At 38.8% G+C, this 18,836-nt stretch overlaps 1 protein-coding gene across 2 annotated transcripts in view; it reads right to left on the bottom strand.

The window, feature by feature from the left end:
• The window catches only part of LOC306767499 (glutamate receptor ionotropic, kainate 2-like), a gene marked incomplete at both ends in the record, with an annotated part of 65,306 nt that overhangs the window by 16,401 nt on the left and 30,069 nt on the right, over window positions 1-18,836 (bottom strand). For both annotated transcript variants that reach the window (XM_079255535.1, XM_079255536.1), the window contains 4 exons: window positions 1,325-1,531; window positions 1,667-1,780; window positions 1,949-2,056; window positions 2,843-2,986. In XM_079255535.1, the coding sequence (XP_079111661.1) occupies window positions 1,325-1,531; window positions 1,667-1,780; window positions 1,949-2,056; window positions 2,843-2,986 (573 nt within the window). The remainder of the gene's footprint in view (window positions 1-1,324; window positions 1,532-1,666; window positions 1,781-1,948; window positions 2,057-2,842; window positions 2,987-18,836) is intronic.

Raw genomic sequence — 18,836 nt, 5'->3', positions numbered from 1 at the left:
CTTGCACAGGAGACAAGGAGACATTCCATGAAGACAAAATTTGCTAGTCATTGCTTCTGTAAGAATATCAGTAAAAGGAAGATATTTTGTGGAAATGACAGGTTATACATCTAAGCCTTCTTATGTGGTGCCAAAGGTGAGTCACCCAGGCAACAATCTTGGGATTAGATTAATCTGTGACAAATTAACCTTCTGCACCCTCTGAACATAACATTAGGCTTCTGTGCTGCAATGCACATGCTCTGGAGTATTTTTGCATAATCCTTCCAAGAAATATCTTCACCTTCTATAGTGCCAGAGTCTATTTTTCTTTTTTCAACCAATTTTTTTCTTTTTATCTGCTCGAGATTGATTTTACTTTTCTGTAGGTGACACGTTTCTCTTTCTTGTGGCCATCGTTACTAAGAGAAGACAATACGCACCACCACCCATTTTATGACGGCTTTTTATGGTATAATCTTTATCTGCAAAAGTAATTATTATGATCAAGTCCTTGTCCTTGGAAAAGTTTCTTTGGATAAAAGTGTCTGCCAAAAGACATGTAATGATGTAATGGAAGATACACATTAAGTTATATCTACGTGTGAATGAGAGCCAACATTTATCACTATCAGCAAATCCTCATATCAGACCAATGTTCTCCTGGGAAAACCTTTGATTTCACCTTTATATTTAAGAAGATGAGTTATTATTTCATATTCATTTTTTTTTTTTTATTTTACACATAGTGTTTTTTTTTTTTTTTTTTTATCTAGATATTTAATACATTCTAAGCACCTTAATAGAAAACTGGCAAAATAAAAATGCAAATGAATTCTTGCCTGTTTTTCAAGTTTGGCTTTATATAATTAATTGTAGGTGTCATAAATTTTCTGGCCAGTACTGCAGAAGCGGAGGATAGCTTATATTCAGATGAAGGAGGTGAAAAGTTCCAATCAAATCTTAAGTAATAGCAAATAGGAATTAATTTAATGCAAATCATAGAACCAGAGTTCACATCGGGCAATGTAAATGGAGATTTTATAACAATGTATTTATGCCATCTTGGGTTTTGAAATGGTCTTGTGTTTATTTTTTCTAGCTATGAAAGATTCAACCTGCCAGTTCAGTCTACCTGATTTAAAAGTAACCATCATCCCTTCCTAAAATGTGACTATCTTGTTTTAAATGCAGCCTGTATCCAAATTAATTCAGGAAATAAGAATGTTAAAATTTAGGTCTGGTCTCAGATAAGAAAGAATACAGCAGGCTCTTGTGCTTCTGTGAAGAAAATGCTAATTTTGACTTCTGAATATTTTTCTAGCCCTGGGTGTTGTTGACTCACATGGTCCATCAGCTCCCGCACCATGCCGTTCCACTGGCCTGTGCTCTCATCCAGTGCCCCGTACTTCCCATCTTCCACTAATCGCACCTCATAGCGGAAGCCCAAGATGCCGGAAAGTTCCCTCAGCAGGTCAATACAATATCCCTCAAAGCGGTCGTTTCCATACAGAGGCTTGTCAGACTTCTTAAACATCACATATGGTTCCTCCTGTACAGAGAAAATAAGCTGGTGTAGACGTGCAGAAATCTCATTGTGTTTGCATTCAATATTTTCTGTGTGTGTGTGTGTGTGTGTGTGTGTGTGTGTGTGCTGATTTGTGTGCTTTCATTCGGCTGCGTCTACCAGTATGGTGGATACACGCAGGGATTTGTTAGCCAGAGAGTCAGTGATGTTGGATGCCTTGCTTTTCTGCGTCTCTGTCATATTCAGACCGCTGGGTGGATCCCATGTTCCAATCTGTTGAAACAATGCAGTGTCAACTTGATATCACCTGTCGTATTGACAAAAAGGGAATGCAGCACTTCAAAGCGTAAAACCAGCACTTCTTTGCTTTTTTTCTCTCTTTTTTTTTTTACTTAAGGCTTAGAAGTGGCAGCGCATCAGTTGTACCAATAAGTGACACACCTTTTCCAGCCCTTCCTCCTTCAAACTAATGACATCTAGGTCAAAATCGGTTCTCAGTCCATTGGTCTTGTTGAACAGAACACGCCCTGTCAAACCATCCCAGTGAGCCTAGAAACAGAAACACACACACACACAATAATAAACTAAAATCCATAAGCCTCCGGCATTATCAGCAGTATTAATCTAACCTTTATATATTAAAAATGTTTCTCGCATTTATTAATTCTGCCTGGCTCTCCCATCGCTGTCGATCTCAGCAACATAACAAGAAACAATAAAGCAGAGAGAACAGAAGCAGGTTTGACAGGTAAGAGTTCATTATGCATGTGGTTCATTGGGCTTGAAGTTTCACATCAAAGCCATTGGAGGAACAGACGGGTGTGGAGAGCGATAGCAAGCTCAGGAGGGGGAGGAAGCACTGGCTACAACAATGGCTCATTCTGAAAATTACCTGCAATGATACCATCCACAGAATGAAAGAGCTCTGCAGAACAAAGCAAATGGCTGACCCTGACTGGAGTTAAGGAGACACGCGGAGGCTTTGATATAAACACAGGAGGAGATAAGCACAGAGAACGCATGTGGGGAAGTGAATAAAACATCCCAAAATAAATCTAGTTACCATGGATAATGTAATGGTTATTTAGATTCCATTGTTATAAAGAGTTTCGAGAGCAATAAGGTTAGGCAGCAAATGTGTTTAAAATGCTTATAGCAATTACTGCAGGAGAAAAAAAAAATAGAAGCATGGTTTCCATGAAAAACACTGAAATTTTGTGAGTAAATTCAACAAAGGAATAACATTATTATACAAGGGAAATGCCTGCAAACCAGTGATTGCATGGTTCAGAGTTGAAGGCAGGATGTGCACTGATAGCATGGATGGCCTTGTACCTCTTTGATGAGATTGATGAAGCGGCCTCCAAAGCGCCAAGGCTTGTGGCGATTACACTGCAGAGAGCTGACGGTGATCTGCTGCGACTGCTGCACTGCCACCGCCACCACATGCACGGCATCATACATCAGCGCTGCATCCGTCTGCAAACAACAAGTTAATATTATCAGACATTCTCATGCGACCTGCTGACTCTTCCGTCCACATGACCTTCCTCCTACCGTTCTTTAACCTGTGGAGTGACATAAGAAACTGTTTGAAGTTTTGCTTCACGTTTACTGCCGGCAGTAAACGCCCCGCACAAATGGCACGGCGTCTCAGCCTGTTAGTGAAAATATCCGACAAATGTCTGAGGCAATCAGAAAGCTCTGCCAGAGAGAGTTTTTCAGTGGAAGACTGGCCTGTCAGTGTGAAGACTAATGGTTCCTGATGGGTGTGCCTGTTCTCCAGAGAGAGCGAGTGCAAAGCAGGCACCAGTAGAGACAGGACAACTCTGACTGGCTCACTCAACATGCTAGAAGAGAGTGTCTGGGATTCATAGTGAATTGCATAAAAAAAAAAATGTCCATGATAACTATGCACCTAACCCCAGAAATAAGTTATCAAAGTAAATGCTTGAGCTTAAACCTCTCACTCTTGCATGCTGGGATTTATTTTAACCGCTCCAGCGGGCCCAAACACGAATTCTCTTCATCCTGTCTGTCCACACAGTTTGAGACACTGCATTTACCCAGGTCAACACATTACAGCTCAGCTCAGATCTTCTTTACATGCTCATGCACAGGCTGAAATATACTGCAGTGATCTTATTTGACAAGTCCTGGATGACCGACCTGCAAAGCAGAATGAAAAATGACTGCAAAGTGTCTGCAGCTACAGTGTAGGATCTTGTGGGTGTGCTTGCTGCCAGATAGAATGAGCTAGGCTGCTGCTCAGCTCATGGCAGCTTCCTGTGTTTTCTCCTTAGGTGCACCGAGGCATCCGTTTCATCCATGTGGCAGAAAAGGAACATATAACGGGTCGAGGAGGGGCAAAATAACGCTTGCCGGACAGATTTTTTTTTCCCCCCAACCTTATTAGTGTTGACAGGCCAATTACAGAGATAAATCTTACATTCAGGAGCAAGGGAAGAAAATTTTGTAGAAAAAGAAGGGATGAAGCTTGTGTGTGGTTGCAGTGGTGGGAAGATCCGCTTTTAGCCCGTCCTTTAGTTCTCCTGTTTTCGGAGTTGGTGGCTGCTAATGTCAAAGGCAGCAGCAGATCAGAGAATGGGAGGCAGCTCTGCACTCTTATCCCCTCTGCTTTCTCGGAAAAAGGGAACAGCTCGGGCTATATCTGTTCTCCCAGAGCCGGAGATATGTCAGCGTGTGTCACTGCAATAATCTGTCTCTTCATTTACACATTGCCAATGTCCCAACACTTTCACATAAATATCTTAGTTTGTCATGCTTAATAATTTAATTATTGACTTAATTAGTGCAAACAACATTCAGTATGATCAAAGCTTTTTTTTTTTCCAGTGCATATTGAAAGGGTAGAAAAACCTTGAGACAAGTTATTAATAATATTCACTTTCTTTTTGCTGAAAGTATCCAATTGGATTTAAAAAAAAATTAAATTGTAGATTCATTAAATTCATATTTAATGTCCCCATTTTTTATTTCTTTTGGCACACACCTCATGAATACTTCTTCGTTTCAGTGCTGCTCTTGACCTCTTCGCTGTCTTCCAGCAGCTTTGACGTTTTCCTCTCAAAGCTAATCAATATCACCTTCTGATTCTTCCATCAACCTGAATTTTCAGTACATCAGCGTTGCTCTAAATATATCCTATTAAACACTTCAGGGAATAAAAATCTGACAACTTGTTTGCTAAAAACAGAAACAGTCTGAAAGCGTCCGCTTGGAAGTTTTATTTTTAGTTGACTTTTAATGATGAAATATGCTGGAGTATACGGTTGTTTTTAGCACAGCCTTGATATGTGACAGTAGGCTGATTATTTTATTTTATGAAAGATTAACAGATACATTTGTGTTGTGCTATTTATTCCCTCTTGAAATATTTTTTGAAAACCAAAAGTATTGTTTATTTTAGTACTAAGTGGCTCAACTCAACAACTCAACACGACTAAATTAACTTAAAGTCAGACTGGCTGATTTTATTGCCATGACAGTGTTAGCTAATATGGGTTGAGGTATTGGGAGTTTCAAGGAAAATTGTACTAATGTGCACCAGTGGGGTATTTCAAATGCTACAATGGTTTTAAATGTAAAAATGAAATGAAAAAAAAAAAAAAGGTGATTATTTTGTTCCCATTTTGTCGCCGACTCGGGGGAATCACAAACCAGCTGTGAACACAGAAGTGACACACATTGATCAGCCGCACCATTAAACCCAGTGAGGTGTGTGAGGTGAATAACATAAATTATCTTGTTATCGTGCAATATTCTGCTGGGAAACCTTGAGACCTGGAATTTGTGCAGAATTTTCAGCACTACTCACCTAAAAATTGCAGCAAAGATATTGACAATCCAATTCTAATTAAACAGCAACTGGAAAATAGCTTATCCTCAGAGACCCCATACTGGAAATTAGAGGACCCAACACGACAGGGGATCTTCGAGCCTTGCTTCAACGGGGCCGGTGCTATTGTTGAGGTGAAATGGCGTTAAAAACAGCAGATTTCACTGAATTTTGAACTAAAGCAAAACACAAAGCTGAAACCTTCTCTAGCTAAGGAAAATTTTGTTGCAATTCTATCGTATAACATAAGCAGCATCCAATATATTACTAGAAATAAGAGTGCAGTGTTCTTCGCTTGAGGAGCTCACTTAAAAGGGCAAAAAACAAATTGAGGAGCTCAGGTTAGTGATGTAAATAACAGACTGCTTTATGATGAGTTTTGTATATATCCTGTTTCAAGATGCTTTAAAAAGCCTCATATATCAAGATACAACAACAGTTTGTTAGCAGCAGTGTAAAAAGGTTTTATCTAGCCAATGTTTGAGGCAAGACTTTGTTTATGGTCACATAAATATCGATCAAATGCATCAGTTTATTTGAAAACAGGATATTGAACAGGCCACAGTATAAACACAGATCTGCAAGCTGCTGTGTTTGCACTTTGACGGCAAAATAATCCACCAATTTCCCCTTCAGCTCATTGTCTGACTGATATATACACCATTCCATTAGATTCTCCTCTCACTTAACGATTTCTGGAAACATTCCTCTCATCTTTTAACTTTACTTTGGATGTGGTATGTCAAATAAGTCTGCTTCAGATGATTTGTAGGGCAAGGAGCTTTTTGGAACAATTGATGAAAATCCCCATACAATGGAAACAAAAAGAGGCTGGCGTTAAGTGGAACTAAAGATCAAGGGGGAAAAAAATTTGAAATGAGGGCTCACAGCTCAGGCAGATTGCATTTCATTTAGAAACAACTCAAAAGGGATCTTGATATTTATTGCTGAGCGAAGCATAGGTCCTCTGGGGTGTTTTAAGTGCTTTAAGTGGAATCCGTTTAACACCTTTGGGACAGTGAAGCCGAAAAAAATGGTTTATAAGAAGATGCCCCAAACCTTTGTTTACTCTTTCTTTGTCTATCTTTCGTCATTTGCATGACCATCTGAAATCCCAGTTTTGTTTTTTTTTCAGTAAATACACCAGTCCAGAAACTCAGTCCTCCCTTGTATTAGTAAAGATACCAGTCCTGAAACAATTTACCATCCAAGAACTCACATCTTTCTTTGCTTTGATGCTTTTGTTTATCTTTGCATCTTCTCCCTCCCATAAATACAATACGTGAGAAGCATGCAGATAGCAATTAGCGAGATGTGTGTGCACCACACATACATACACACACATTAAAAACATGATCACAATCAAACTCAGTGACAAACTCTAGCTTGCAAGCTTCCCACAGGCAAGCCTCATTTGTTGCTGTTGTGTGCAACTTCCTCATTTAGAAGAAGTGAACCTCACACTAAAGCAAGCTGCCGCTGCTGCTGTGAGTGTGTGTGTGTGTGTATGTGTGTGTGTGTTTATTCAAATATATTCATTTTTGCTGCATAAGTATTCACACCAGCTCTCCACCTGTGCATAATTCTATATGGTAATGTAGCACCCTGAAAAACAACATCTCTCTTTCTCCTCTCACCTCCTCCCAGACAGCTGTCCTCTTACTGGATTTCCTATAAACATACACAAACACACACAACTAGCCAACTTGTGATGGATATGTTCTGTGGTTGCTTATGTGTAGTTGAAATTCGCTGTATAAACATATTATATACATGTGATTAATCCTAATGAGATTAGCACGGACCTGTTATTTGCCATGCATCACTGGGCTGAAGCTACAAGGCATAAAACAACAACAACATACACACACAACCTTGCAGATATGCACATTGACAAAACCACATCCCAGCAGCATTGCTAACAGCATCAGAGTCACAGTGTCAGCTGGAGAAAGGAAAGCTCTTATTTTTTCTTGGAGGCGAAGTCACTCTGCCCTCAGATCACAGACAGCCCCATGGGGATTGCTGATTTGATTGAAGAGGGAGGTAATTATTCATTTCTTTCCATAGTTTATTTGTGTTTGTGCGGCTTTACGGAGTAGCTGGTGCAACAGACATGCATGGATTTTCTCTCTCTTATTTATTCATTCGTTTTAAATTTAAAACAAGGCTTGACTTAAATTATAAAGTATTAAGTTCATCTGATATAAAAGAGTGCGAGACTTTATTTTATTTGCAACAATGTCAACTCAGGGGGGTTTACAGACACATCAATTCAGGCCAATTCATGATAAATAGTCTAGCTAAGAGAAGAAAAACCAGCGGATTGCATAATTGGTGCTAAATTTCAACCTGTGACGAAAGCAAAATTGAAACGGCATCAATAAAAGTGAACTTTCTTTTTGACCAAAAAAAAAATTCTTCCAATTCTATTACTACCAATATGAATTTAGAGAGATATAACTATTTCCTTGATACTTATTTGCTTAATGAGAGCTAGAAGATCGATACCACCCCCATATCTATCTGTTCAATCCTAAAGTGGAGCCAGCTGTTATGTTATTATCTACAATAACGAGGCACGGATGAAATGCCATCAGGGAGGTGCCTGATTGGTCCCTTATTCATTCCGCATGATGACACTAAACTTACAACCAGAATCTTAAATAACTGTGTTATCGTCAGCTGCAGGATGAACAAAGAGTCCGGAAACAGATGGCAGGGGTCCTACAGAGCCCTGATCCAAACATCATTGAGTCATTCTGGGATTACATAGACACAGAAGACAGTGAAAGCAGAACATATAGTGTGTAAATGATGGAACGTAGCCACCGGCTTTGAAAAAGGAAGCCGATACGGAAGTTACTTACAAATGAGGCTTTAACTGGCTCTAAAACATTTTGGGCTCTAAAAGATTTTTTTCAAAGAGAGTCAACTTCTCTCAAGAATGTATATATATATATATATATATATATATATATATATATATATATATATATATATATATATATATATATATATATATGTATATGTATATATATATGTGTGTGTGTGTGTGTGTGTGTATGTATAAAAGAAACCTGATCATTAACTTTGAGTGAGTACTTGAGAACTTTACGGGAGAAACACATCCAGAATGTCAGTGTGTCTGATCCTTTTGAAAATAATTGCACCATTACAATATTATGCTTAGTAGAGATATATGTTCGGGCTTGATGGACCTGTAAGTGTCTGTGGGAGTGATTGGCAAGCCATTTGGAAGAAACAGAGATTGGAAGGAACACTGCTGTCTAGTTGTACCTTGTTTGGCAGATAAGAAATTTTCCTTACATAGTTTGGCCGTTTATTGACTCAGGAAAGTTTTTAGTTCAGTAAAATTATGGTGTTTCGCTTAGTATACTGGACTAAAACACCCTTGGGAATGTCTGATACCCATTTTTTTTTAAACTTTTTTTTTTTATTGCATGTAAATGTTTATTTTCTGCTCAATCTCTTTCATTATACATACACATTTCATGGTAATCCATTTGCTTTTAGCAGAGCATGTAAAACATTCCCAAAAAGCTGAAGCATTATCCCCCAGAGTGTTCAGGAACGACTATTATTATCACACTTAACATGAATTATGGATGACTCTAACAACTAGCTAAACAGAGATGCCCAAATGAGCAGTGTTCAGATTGTCTGTGTGGTCACTCACATGCTTTCCCTCTATATGGTGTTTTTAAATAGAAGTCTCATCAAAATATAAAAGCTGACAGTTGTTGTTCATTTTGTTTTTCTTTTCATCCAGTTGATTGAATTTGTTTATTTGAATTTGTTCACTATCATTTAGATATTTATTTTTGATTTATCTTCATTTAGATACTGTTATAATTTTTTAAAATAAATATTTGCATTTTTAATTTTTTCCCCAGACTATTTATTTTTTCCCTAATATTTTTCATATTTATTTTGTTTTTATATAAATAAAGTCAGCCAATAAGGGATTGATTGTAAATATGTATGTATTCAAAAATGTATTAAAATTTCATGTAATACAAATTTTCCAAAACATGCAGGTAATCAGTTCCTTTTCTTTCAGCACTGTGGACAGCAGCATTTATTCACTGGCAGCTATACACAGAGAATTTATTAGCCTTGTTTTTGACCATGCTTTGGTGGCTTTTTCAGATTAATTCACTGCACCCGGTTTAACTAGTGAGAATTTTGGACTCAGAAAACACAGATTTCATGTGGACAAAATGTCCAAATAATCAAAACCTTCAGCAAATACACCTAATCTTGTCTCCATATGGACATAACCTAAAAGCAAATACTGTAACATTCATCAGGCAATATGCAAACATGTAATCTTTAAACCTAGGTTACTGTATTAGAGTTCAAACAGAGGGAAGCCACGATGCAACATGGTCAGTGCTGAGCAACATTATACAATTCTCAGCTTCTGTTTACCGTAAACCTTGTCATGATTTTGTATGTTGTCGGTATTAGTAAGGTTATCTCTTGTTAGAAAAGATTAAACCAGCAGTCAGCAAACCAAATGGTGACATCATGGTAGTAACATCCATATCATCTATATGCAATTTGTGACATAAAATAAATCTATAGAGGCTCTGTGGTAAAATTCTAGCAACCACCTATATGCCAAGTACCATCATAACCTGAGAAATCTTATTTAAATTTTAGTTTATTTTAAATCTTGACTTAACCTAGGTTGATTTTTGTGAGAACCAATAAAAAGAAATACAGTTTCAAAGCATTATTTATAACCCTCCATTTTGGGTCTTATGCTTGGAAGTTCTTCATGGTCCTGTATTTCTAAAACTGATGTGCTGCATGAGGCTGTGGATGATGAAACTGAGTCCCACTACATTGACAGTTGTGCAAATGTTCAGTCCTAGCAGGACGTTATTGGAGATGAGAGCTGAAAAACACTGAAATGTGACATATGTGATTTATGGGGCATATTATGGCGGTTTCAGGTCTCCTAGCGGAAAAGGGAGAACAGGCAGTGTCAGATCATTATGGTGAAAAAAAAAAGCCCCTCGAGTGACTGTGGGTCACTGTACTGCCATCTCTCTCTCTGTCTATGACTTTTCCACTCTGTCTATCTTTGCCTCTTTCCTTCTGACTGAATATGTTCTGCCAGAGTCCCTCCTCCCCTCACCCCCCATCTTTTCCTCCCTTTCATCCCTTTCGTCGACCCGCTGCCTCTCTACAGTAGTTTGCTGAGCTGTGTGTGCGAGCACGCCTCTGAGTGTGGCTACATGGCAGGTTTTGCCAGTGATGTCACAGTTACTTCTCCACTTTTTCCTTTGTGTGTTAAAAGGTTTAATCTCTTTCTCACATTGCATTTCCACATGCTGCGGCAACAGAGAAGCCCAGCTGATTTTTCTTTCAAAAAAAGGATTTTGTCACTGTGAAGTAAGACTAGCTTCTTTCAACAAGGACCCTAGGGTAACAGATTCATCGATGGTGGCTGGATTTATTTGAAAGCACATTCAGAGCTTCATTGTAGATTTAAGCACACTTTAAAGAGGGATAAAGGACTACACTGCAGAGGGTTTTACTTTAAAAGAGAAGATTCAGTGAGAGTGGTGAAAGAGTGGGCAGAAATCAGTTTGATGAATGTCCATATACATTGATTCAGTGCTGCTGCAGCGTTATTAAACTGCCCTTATCAAAAACTGAAAGAGGCACTAATGTTGAGAAAACCTCCATGACCTCACAGTGTACTTTTATCATTGACTTAAAGATCTTTTTGTTTGAAGAATAACTTCTTTCATCACCACAGCTTCACAGTCTCCTTTTTTTTATCCTGTAATCTTGATAAAATGTGTTTGAACTTTCCAAAGAAGAGAGGCAAGAGAGAAAAGAGAGTTAAATGCCTCTGTCAAACTCTGAAAACAATTAGTTTACACTGTTAAATTGGCGAAGCAGCTCAAATATGCACACAGTAACTATCTAGTTCCTCCTCTGTTTGCTCAAAACAAACTGCGGGTAGGACTGCTAGAAACACTTTTTTTGCATAATAGATTTTCCCAACAAAGCTTTGTCTGGTTTAAAGGTTTCAGTATATGTAATAATTTAGTTTCTAACAAGGAAAAGAATTCAAACGTGGACTGACTGAGTCTGGGGATCAGTACAGTAAATGCAGGTCATTGAGTGGTGAGTGCATTTGCAACTTGTTGACACACTGTATATCACTCAAAACCACAAAGTGGTGTACCAACCACATGACAGACTACCGCGGCTATCAAAAGCAAAGCCACTACTGTAGCATGATTAAAAAATATTACAAATTTCTACAGATCATCAAATATAAAACAGTTACAAACTATTTTATTAAGGTTGACAAAATAGGTTGTCATTGCTCGAGAGCAGAAGTGTCCCACATCGGTCCCTCGGGCAACAGCATGCTGCTGGCATCACGGTCCAGTCAGAGTCCATCTAATTAACACCATGCTGCTTAACCTACATCTGATTAAGTAGCTGTTTAACATGATGGCCCAACCTCATATTTAATCAGACTCCAGCTAGGTTTAATTTAAGATGCTAGTTGGTGCCCTCTCCACAGGTACTGTATGTCCCCTCAACTCATCAAACCTTTTAAAAAATGTTCAGAGAAACAGAATTAAACACAGCTAAATCTTGTGACAAGGCAATATGATCAAATGGTGAGTGGCTTAAGAGTTAAGTGTGACAAAAAAACCCCAAAATAACTTCAAGTTGGACTCCACGGAGGAAGGCTGTTGGAGGACTAAACAGCCCTCCGAATTTTGCTACCATCTGGTGAGCTCTGGTGGCCAGAGAATTTGAGACAGCAGAAGAGAAGGGGGGAGTGTGTAAACAGTGTGGAGGGAGTCCCAGTTTAATTCATAGTGTAAACAATACAGTCAGTGTTAATTACATCTGGGTTAATGCTAAACAGTGGGTAAGTTGTAGAGGTCTCTCCAGAATAGCGTAGTAGGACGATGCCATCAGTTTAATTGGAAAAAAAAAAAAAAAAAAAGTCTATTTTTAGAAAAAATCTTCTTTATTTTAATAACTATAATGATCATATTTCAAATAATTAACTCAGTATAGCACATCATGTATGGAAAACGATTTCTTTCTCTCTAATCATATTTGTTTTTTTCATATACACAACCAGGCAAGAATTGTTGCACACTTTTCCATTCAAGGTAATGTGTGTGTCCACATGTTTGAATGGGAGTGTAAAATCATATTTGCTTTACATAAAGACAAGTTTTAGAGTGGTGCAAAACATTTTACGTGTATATAATTATTAAAAACACAAGAGATATTTTTGAATAGAAGAGGAAGACAAACAGTTTTGCAGTTATTATAGCATTATGTTAAAGAATTATTTTCACATTAGTAAATAATATTAAATACTAGGGCAAAGTGGAGCGCCAAAGCTTGTTGAAATCCGCCCACCCCTTTATTCTCCCCTGCTTATCTAGGGTTGTGAGGGCAGCTCCCTAAGCAGAGAAACCCAGACTTCCCTTTCCCTGGCCACTTCTTCCAGCTCATCTAGGGGGATTCTGAGACCTTCCCAGGCAGGCTGAAAGACATAGTCTCTCCACCATATCCTGGGTTTTTCCTGGGGTCTACTCCAAGTGGGACATCCCTGGAACTATCTCACCACGGAGACTTCCACGAGGGATCCTAACCAAATGTTTAAGTTCCCTTACCTTACTCTAGGTCCCATACAGATGACTGAGCTTGTCACCCTATCATCAGGGAGATCCAGGCCATCCTGTGGAGGGAACTCACTTTGCCTGCTTGCATTTGGGATCACTAATTGCCCACTGTTTGTAACCATGTGTGAAGGTATGAAGACCGGCCAAAAAATGGTGACCTTCACGTTTTAGCTCAGCTCCTTCTTCATGAGAGACTGCTGCAGAGTCTGCATCACTGCTGACGCTGAACTGGTTTGCCAGTCAGTCTCTCGCTTCATCCTTCCCTCATGAACAATACCCTGGGAACCTTGAAATCCTCCTCTTGGGACAGGCCCTCATTCCAAACGTCCTCACTTCACTTTTTTCCAGTGAGCACCATGGTCTCAGATTTGGATGCCCCCTCCACATGTCCCTGTCATTGTGTAAGCACAGAAGTCCTCCAGCAGAATGAAAGAGTCCAAGAAGGAGTGCTCTCCATCTTTCTATCTAAGGACTCCAAAAAGGGTGGGTACTCTGAAATTCAGGACTCTTTCCCCATCTGAAGGCAGAGGGAGGCCACCCTCTTGTCCATTGGGGTAAATCCCAATGGACAGGCACCAAGCCAGGGGCAATAAGTATGGCCACATCTGCTCTGCACCTCCAGAGCAACTCCATAGGAGGAGGAGATCAGTGGAGTCCAGCCCTTCTTGAGAAGAAATAGCTCCCCAGCACAAGCTGTGCATCAAGGTGAGTCCAGCTTTATCTACCTGAAAACCGCTCAACTTTGTGCATCAGCTCAGGCTCCTTCCCTTCCAGAGGTGACGTTCCACATTCCCAGAGTGAGCTTATGCAGCCATGCGTGGGACTGCCAGGGTCCCCGCCTTTGGCTATCTTCCAACCACATTGCAAATGACCCCGATGGCCCTTCCTATAAGTGGTTGGCCTATAGGAAGGAGGGTCAATGTCAACCTTTCGGGCTGAGCCGAAAAAGGCATTACTTGGCTGCAATATTGGTTTTTGAAAATTGGTCTTACTAATGTAATACAATGCATAATGTTTTATATGCTTTCATTAGGTTTTAAAATATGGCTCTACAAAAGAAACATGTTCACTGTTACACAAATAAACACACTGTACATAATTCAAGCATCTGTCAGTTTGCTTGGCTGCGCATTATACCCCGTTTCCACGTGACTGATTATTTACACATACTTACATTATGCAGTATAGATATTCATATACATACACACACATATATACATACATTATATATCTCTATCTATCTATCTATCTATCTATCTATGTGTTCTGGAACACCCCTAATGCTAAGGGTAAGCATGACACTTTGCTGTCTGCTGCTTATTATCCTATACAATGTATAGGGCTCTCACAATAGCTACTGTCTAGTAATGTTTGCCATCCATGTGTAAGTATATAGTAGTCCACCATTTATTGGAGAATATTGCCAGAGTTGTTTGACTGTGTCTTATTATTTCAACCCATTTCAACCCTCTTTCTCTTTCACTCTAGTTTAGTGTAATGTTATAACAATGAATGAAAGAGACACCGCAATAAAATACAAGGAAGGAAAAAGCGAAGCAAGAAAAGGATAATAAATCCTCTTTTTAAATTCCTCCTCTCCCTCGCTCTGCTCTCATCCACAAAAAGGCTTCTATGGACCACGGCAGCAGTGGTGCTAATAATGTTGATGCTGTGCCAAGCCCAGCTGGTGATGCCCGGCACAGGGCATCGAGTGTCTGCTCTCCACAGTTGCTGTCTTTAAAAGGCTCTCTCCTCTGCCAAGTGGGATCAGAGGGAGGGAAATCGCACTGCTGTAATGGACACAACCAACCTGTAGACCTGTATGGAGCTCATTATGTTTGTTCAATCCACCATATATCAAATACAACGCTGAGGCATCATGTTATTCTGTGTGGCTCAAAAAAGGAACAGCTCTTTTCAAAGTGCCGGAGAGCAGGTTGAGATGACAATTAATTAAAAACTGACTCATATTATATGACTAAGAAAAGTACGACTGCTTTATTGTTATTTTAGGCATTGCTGCACAGGAGGTCCTTGCATAACACATATTTGTTGAAAGCATTAAGTGTCTTGTGATAATATATTAGTTTAGTGCTGTTCCACATCAAATTAAGATGTGCTAGAGAGAAATAAATGTGATTGCTTCCTGCATTGTTGAGCTATTGAGGTTGCAGGATAAAAAAAAATGAAATAAGTGTGAGCTAATACAAGGATTCCACAAGAACCTCATCTTGTTTACAGTTATGTGTATTTGTGTAGTGATTCATATGAAGGAAAACAATGTGTCCTCCATTCAATATGCTGACTAGAGGGCACCTTATTTGGCTCAACATTAAGGACACTCATTTGGTTGGAATCTTTGATTTGAGCATAATGGGGAAGGGATTTGTGAGTTGAAATTTTCATCCTATTATCAGATTCCAGGCACTCTGAGCCAAGTCATCCCCTACAGAGGAGTCATCAAATGGAGAACTGAATCAGACATTTTTCAGAATGTATTCAACACGTTTAATGCTTTGACAAAGAACAGCTGAAGTAAGTATGTAAAAACATACATGATAAACAGCCTCTAACCGCAGTGTATAGCTGCCACCTAGCAGAATCCTCCAGCTTGCTCATACCGTGGGTGTCTCCCACTCTACTCCCAGCAGTGCTTATTAATGCAGCTACGTTTCTTTTTATATTTTTTCTATCTCTCTGTCTCTCTCTCTCTCTCTCTCTCACACACACACTCAACCCCTTGGCATATTTCCACAAACCTGCTTCCTCCCTTTTTCTCTTCCTCTTTCATCCTCTGCTCCCACTGTCCCTAATTTGAGTCCAAAGAGAAATGAAGCATGCTCGGACTCAGGCTGCAGATTTAGAGTTTGTTTTGGCTACTGCAATGTGTCTAAATTAACTCAGAGGAAATTATCTGCTGCTGCTGCAAATCACAGCTTGCACATAGCATTGTGCACACAGCATTTCCTCTAGTTCCTTTCTGCATGCAGTGTATTTCCCATGGGGGCAATGACAGAGTGCCATTACCTGTATTACAGGAAGACAGTTTCAGGCTGGAGATATTTCTGCAAAATGATGCACATTAATTATATCATAAAATGAAAAATCTATGGATAATTATTTTCAATGACGAGAATACACCAATTCATTTGCTCATATAAATAAATATTGTTTTCTTGTGAAAGTGTTATCTAAAGAAGAAAGAATGTTAGGCACAAATGCCAAAACCCTTATAAAAGTGCAAAACCTACCTGTTTCTCACTGTGTTTGTTATGTTCTTAATTCATTTAGTCTGTTCTAGTCCAACACACTTCTCAGAGCATCCCAGATGTGTTATGGGAGCATTCCCACTATGTCTGCTCTCTATTAATAATAGTCATTATTATGAGCTATTACACCAGAATTTTCATTTGTGTTGATGACACTGGAGAACATCCAGCTCTCTGTGGTGGTAATTACAGCTCGGTGAAATGTAGACATCAATGAAATGATGCAGAGGTGGAAAATAACTGGGTCTAAAGCCTCAGAGAGGCTTCTTCCTTCGTTAAATCTAAGTACATACTTATCTCATTAAAATGAGACTCAAAATAGTTCAAATTGCAACAAAATATTACAAACAAATATCCTATTAGAGACAGGCAAGAATTATGTACATATGAAAGATAAAATGGTCTCATTTGATTAAAAATTTTTCAGTAAAAAGCTGGGAAATATACAATGCTTTCATTTCAATAAGTAGGCGTATTTAAGTATTGGAACTATCTGTACACAAAACAGCACACAAATAACTGTCAAAATTTCTCTGGATGTTAATAAGACAAACTGATTTAATAAACAGTCTTTCAAATAGAAAAAATAACATTGTTTTAACTAACCATTTATTTTATTGTTATTTTAAAGCGATAAAATAAGAAAAGGAGATAAATTTGTTATGAATTTTAACCAGGTGTCAGACCTCAAGTAGCACGTGGGGCTTATTAGTAAGTGATATTTAATGCAAGTTTCAAAGTTTTATAAATGTTCTGACTGATTAATCTCTGAATCAGCAGTCATTACCTCATCTAAGCTGTTGCTAAGCACTTTAAAACGTAAAAAGAAGACTTACAAAGTACGAGAAGGCTGTATGGTTGCAGAGTTTTTAAGGTAGTTATTTTCTCCTTATGTAATGTAGTTAAAAAGTCATGTTTAAAAGGAATTTTGGAGGTCATTTTAAAGTCTGAAAGACAAAGAAAACCTTTTGAGGAAAATGCTTGTAGGACTACTAGAGAAAGGAGTTCAATCTAATTGGCTGCTGAGGAATTTTCAGAATATTTGGCAGGCTCTGTTCTGTTGTTTATCAACATCTGCATAAATGCAACATGACCTTCATTCAAAAGACAACAGAAGAAAACCTTTCTTGAACCTTCATCAGAAAATAATGCACAAGATGTTTGCAAAAATGAATTAATTAGCAAATGTTGCCACTTAATTCCAAAAGCAGCATCCTAAATTCACCTTAGAATCTACAATAGACTTCCTCTGTCATAAGCAACAGGCTAGATGTTTTGCCATGGGCCTCAGGGAACATTATTTACCTATGCTCAGGAGGTGGTGGAGGTTGTGTTTTGCCTGAAATTTATCTGCCGGTTTTGGTTGTCTGCCTGTTGCAACTGGATGAATTCTCTTTTCTGAAAATAGGTCTTGGTCAATCTTGAATTCCACAAAATTTGGGGAGTGATCTGGATCACCATCTGGATCTAGGAATTCCTTGAAAGATTTTTTTCCAATGTGAGATAGGACCATTTTCAGTTTGCATATAACTCCACAATACGTGGTCAGGGCTCCAGTTATCAAAGACAGATCTGGATCAGGGCAAAATTCTGGATAAAACCATCCAGAACAGGGAAAAATTACGGGATTTTTGGAATTATCATCACTGCAAGAGAAGCCAATAGACTGTGGATTCATTATCAATGTATCGAGGAATCTAATACTGTGCACATATAAAATGAATATAGGACTATAGCACAGGGTGGAAATCACAATGTGGGTGAAAATGAGCTACTTGGCAGAGGTCTGCGTTCTCAGTGCGCTTTTAGTTGAAAATTTGCTGTTGGTCTGTAGAAGAGTTATGCAAAATCAAATAGTTTTGCAGTAAGAACTGCATGTCCCCTAAAAAAAGAAGAACTGATATTAGAAGTATTTACAAACTGTAATACTTGCTAACAGGTTGTGTTACGTATGATTTAGCGGGTGCTAGTGACCATGCAGCGTTCCCAAAGCTCTATTTCCGGGATCTAAATTTTAAAAATGAAAAATGATAGAAATAGAATGAAATAATCCTGCTTAGAATACAGCTAACTTTGTGAATTTTGACAATAAGATCATTTCTTACACTCTGAGCTATGAGGCGAAACAGAAAAATAAAAACGGGTGCTACCTGCACTGTTTGTGTACCTGTCTGTTGGTGCTACATAATACATCTCTAATTGCTATAAATGCACTTCAAGAAACAAGAGAGATTTGGAGATCAACGACACAAGTATAAACAAACAAATTGGACTAATTAGCAGCCATACTCATTGTGCATTTCTTCACGACAGACACCTCTCACAGAGTTAGGAGGCAGGCGCTTGGCATGTTTGTGGCTGCTAGCTTGCAGACAAGACTTCTCATTATTCATACTTGCCTGAGACAACGCTCAGCCTCACCCAAGGCACCGTGTGTCACTGTGATTTTACACTACCCTGCCTTTACGCATGCCCTGTGGCATGAAAAAACA

The sequence above is a fragment of the Telmatherina bonti genome (genome assembly GCF_933228915.1).
Source record: "Telmatherina bonti genome assembly, chromosome: 16".
NCBI lineage: Eukaryota > Metazoa > Chordata > Actinopteri > Atheriniformes > Telmatherinidae > Telmatherina > Telmatherina bonti.
This window is presented reverse-complemented; position numbering and strand designations above follow the sequence as displayed.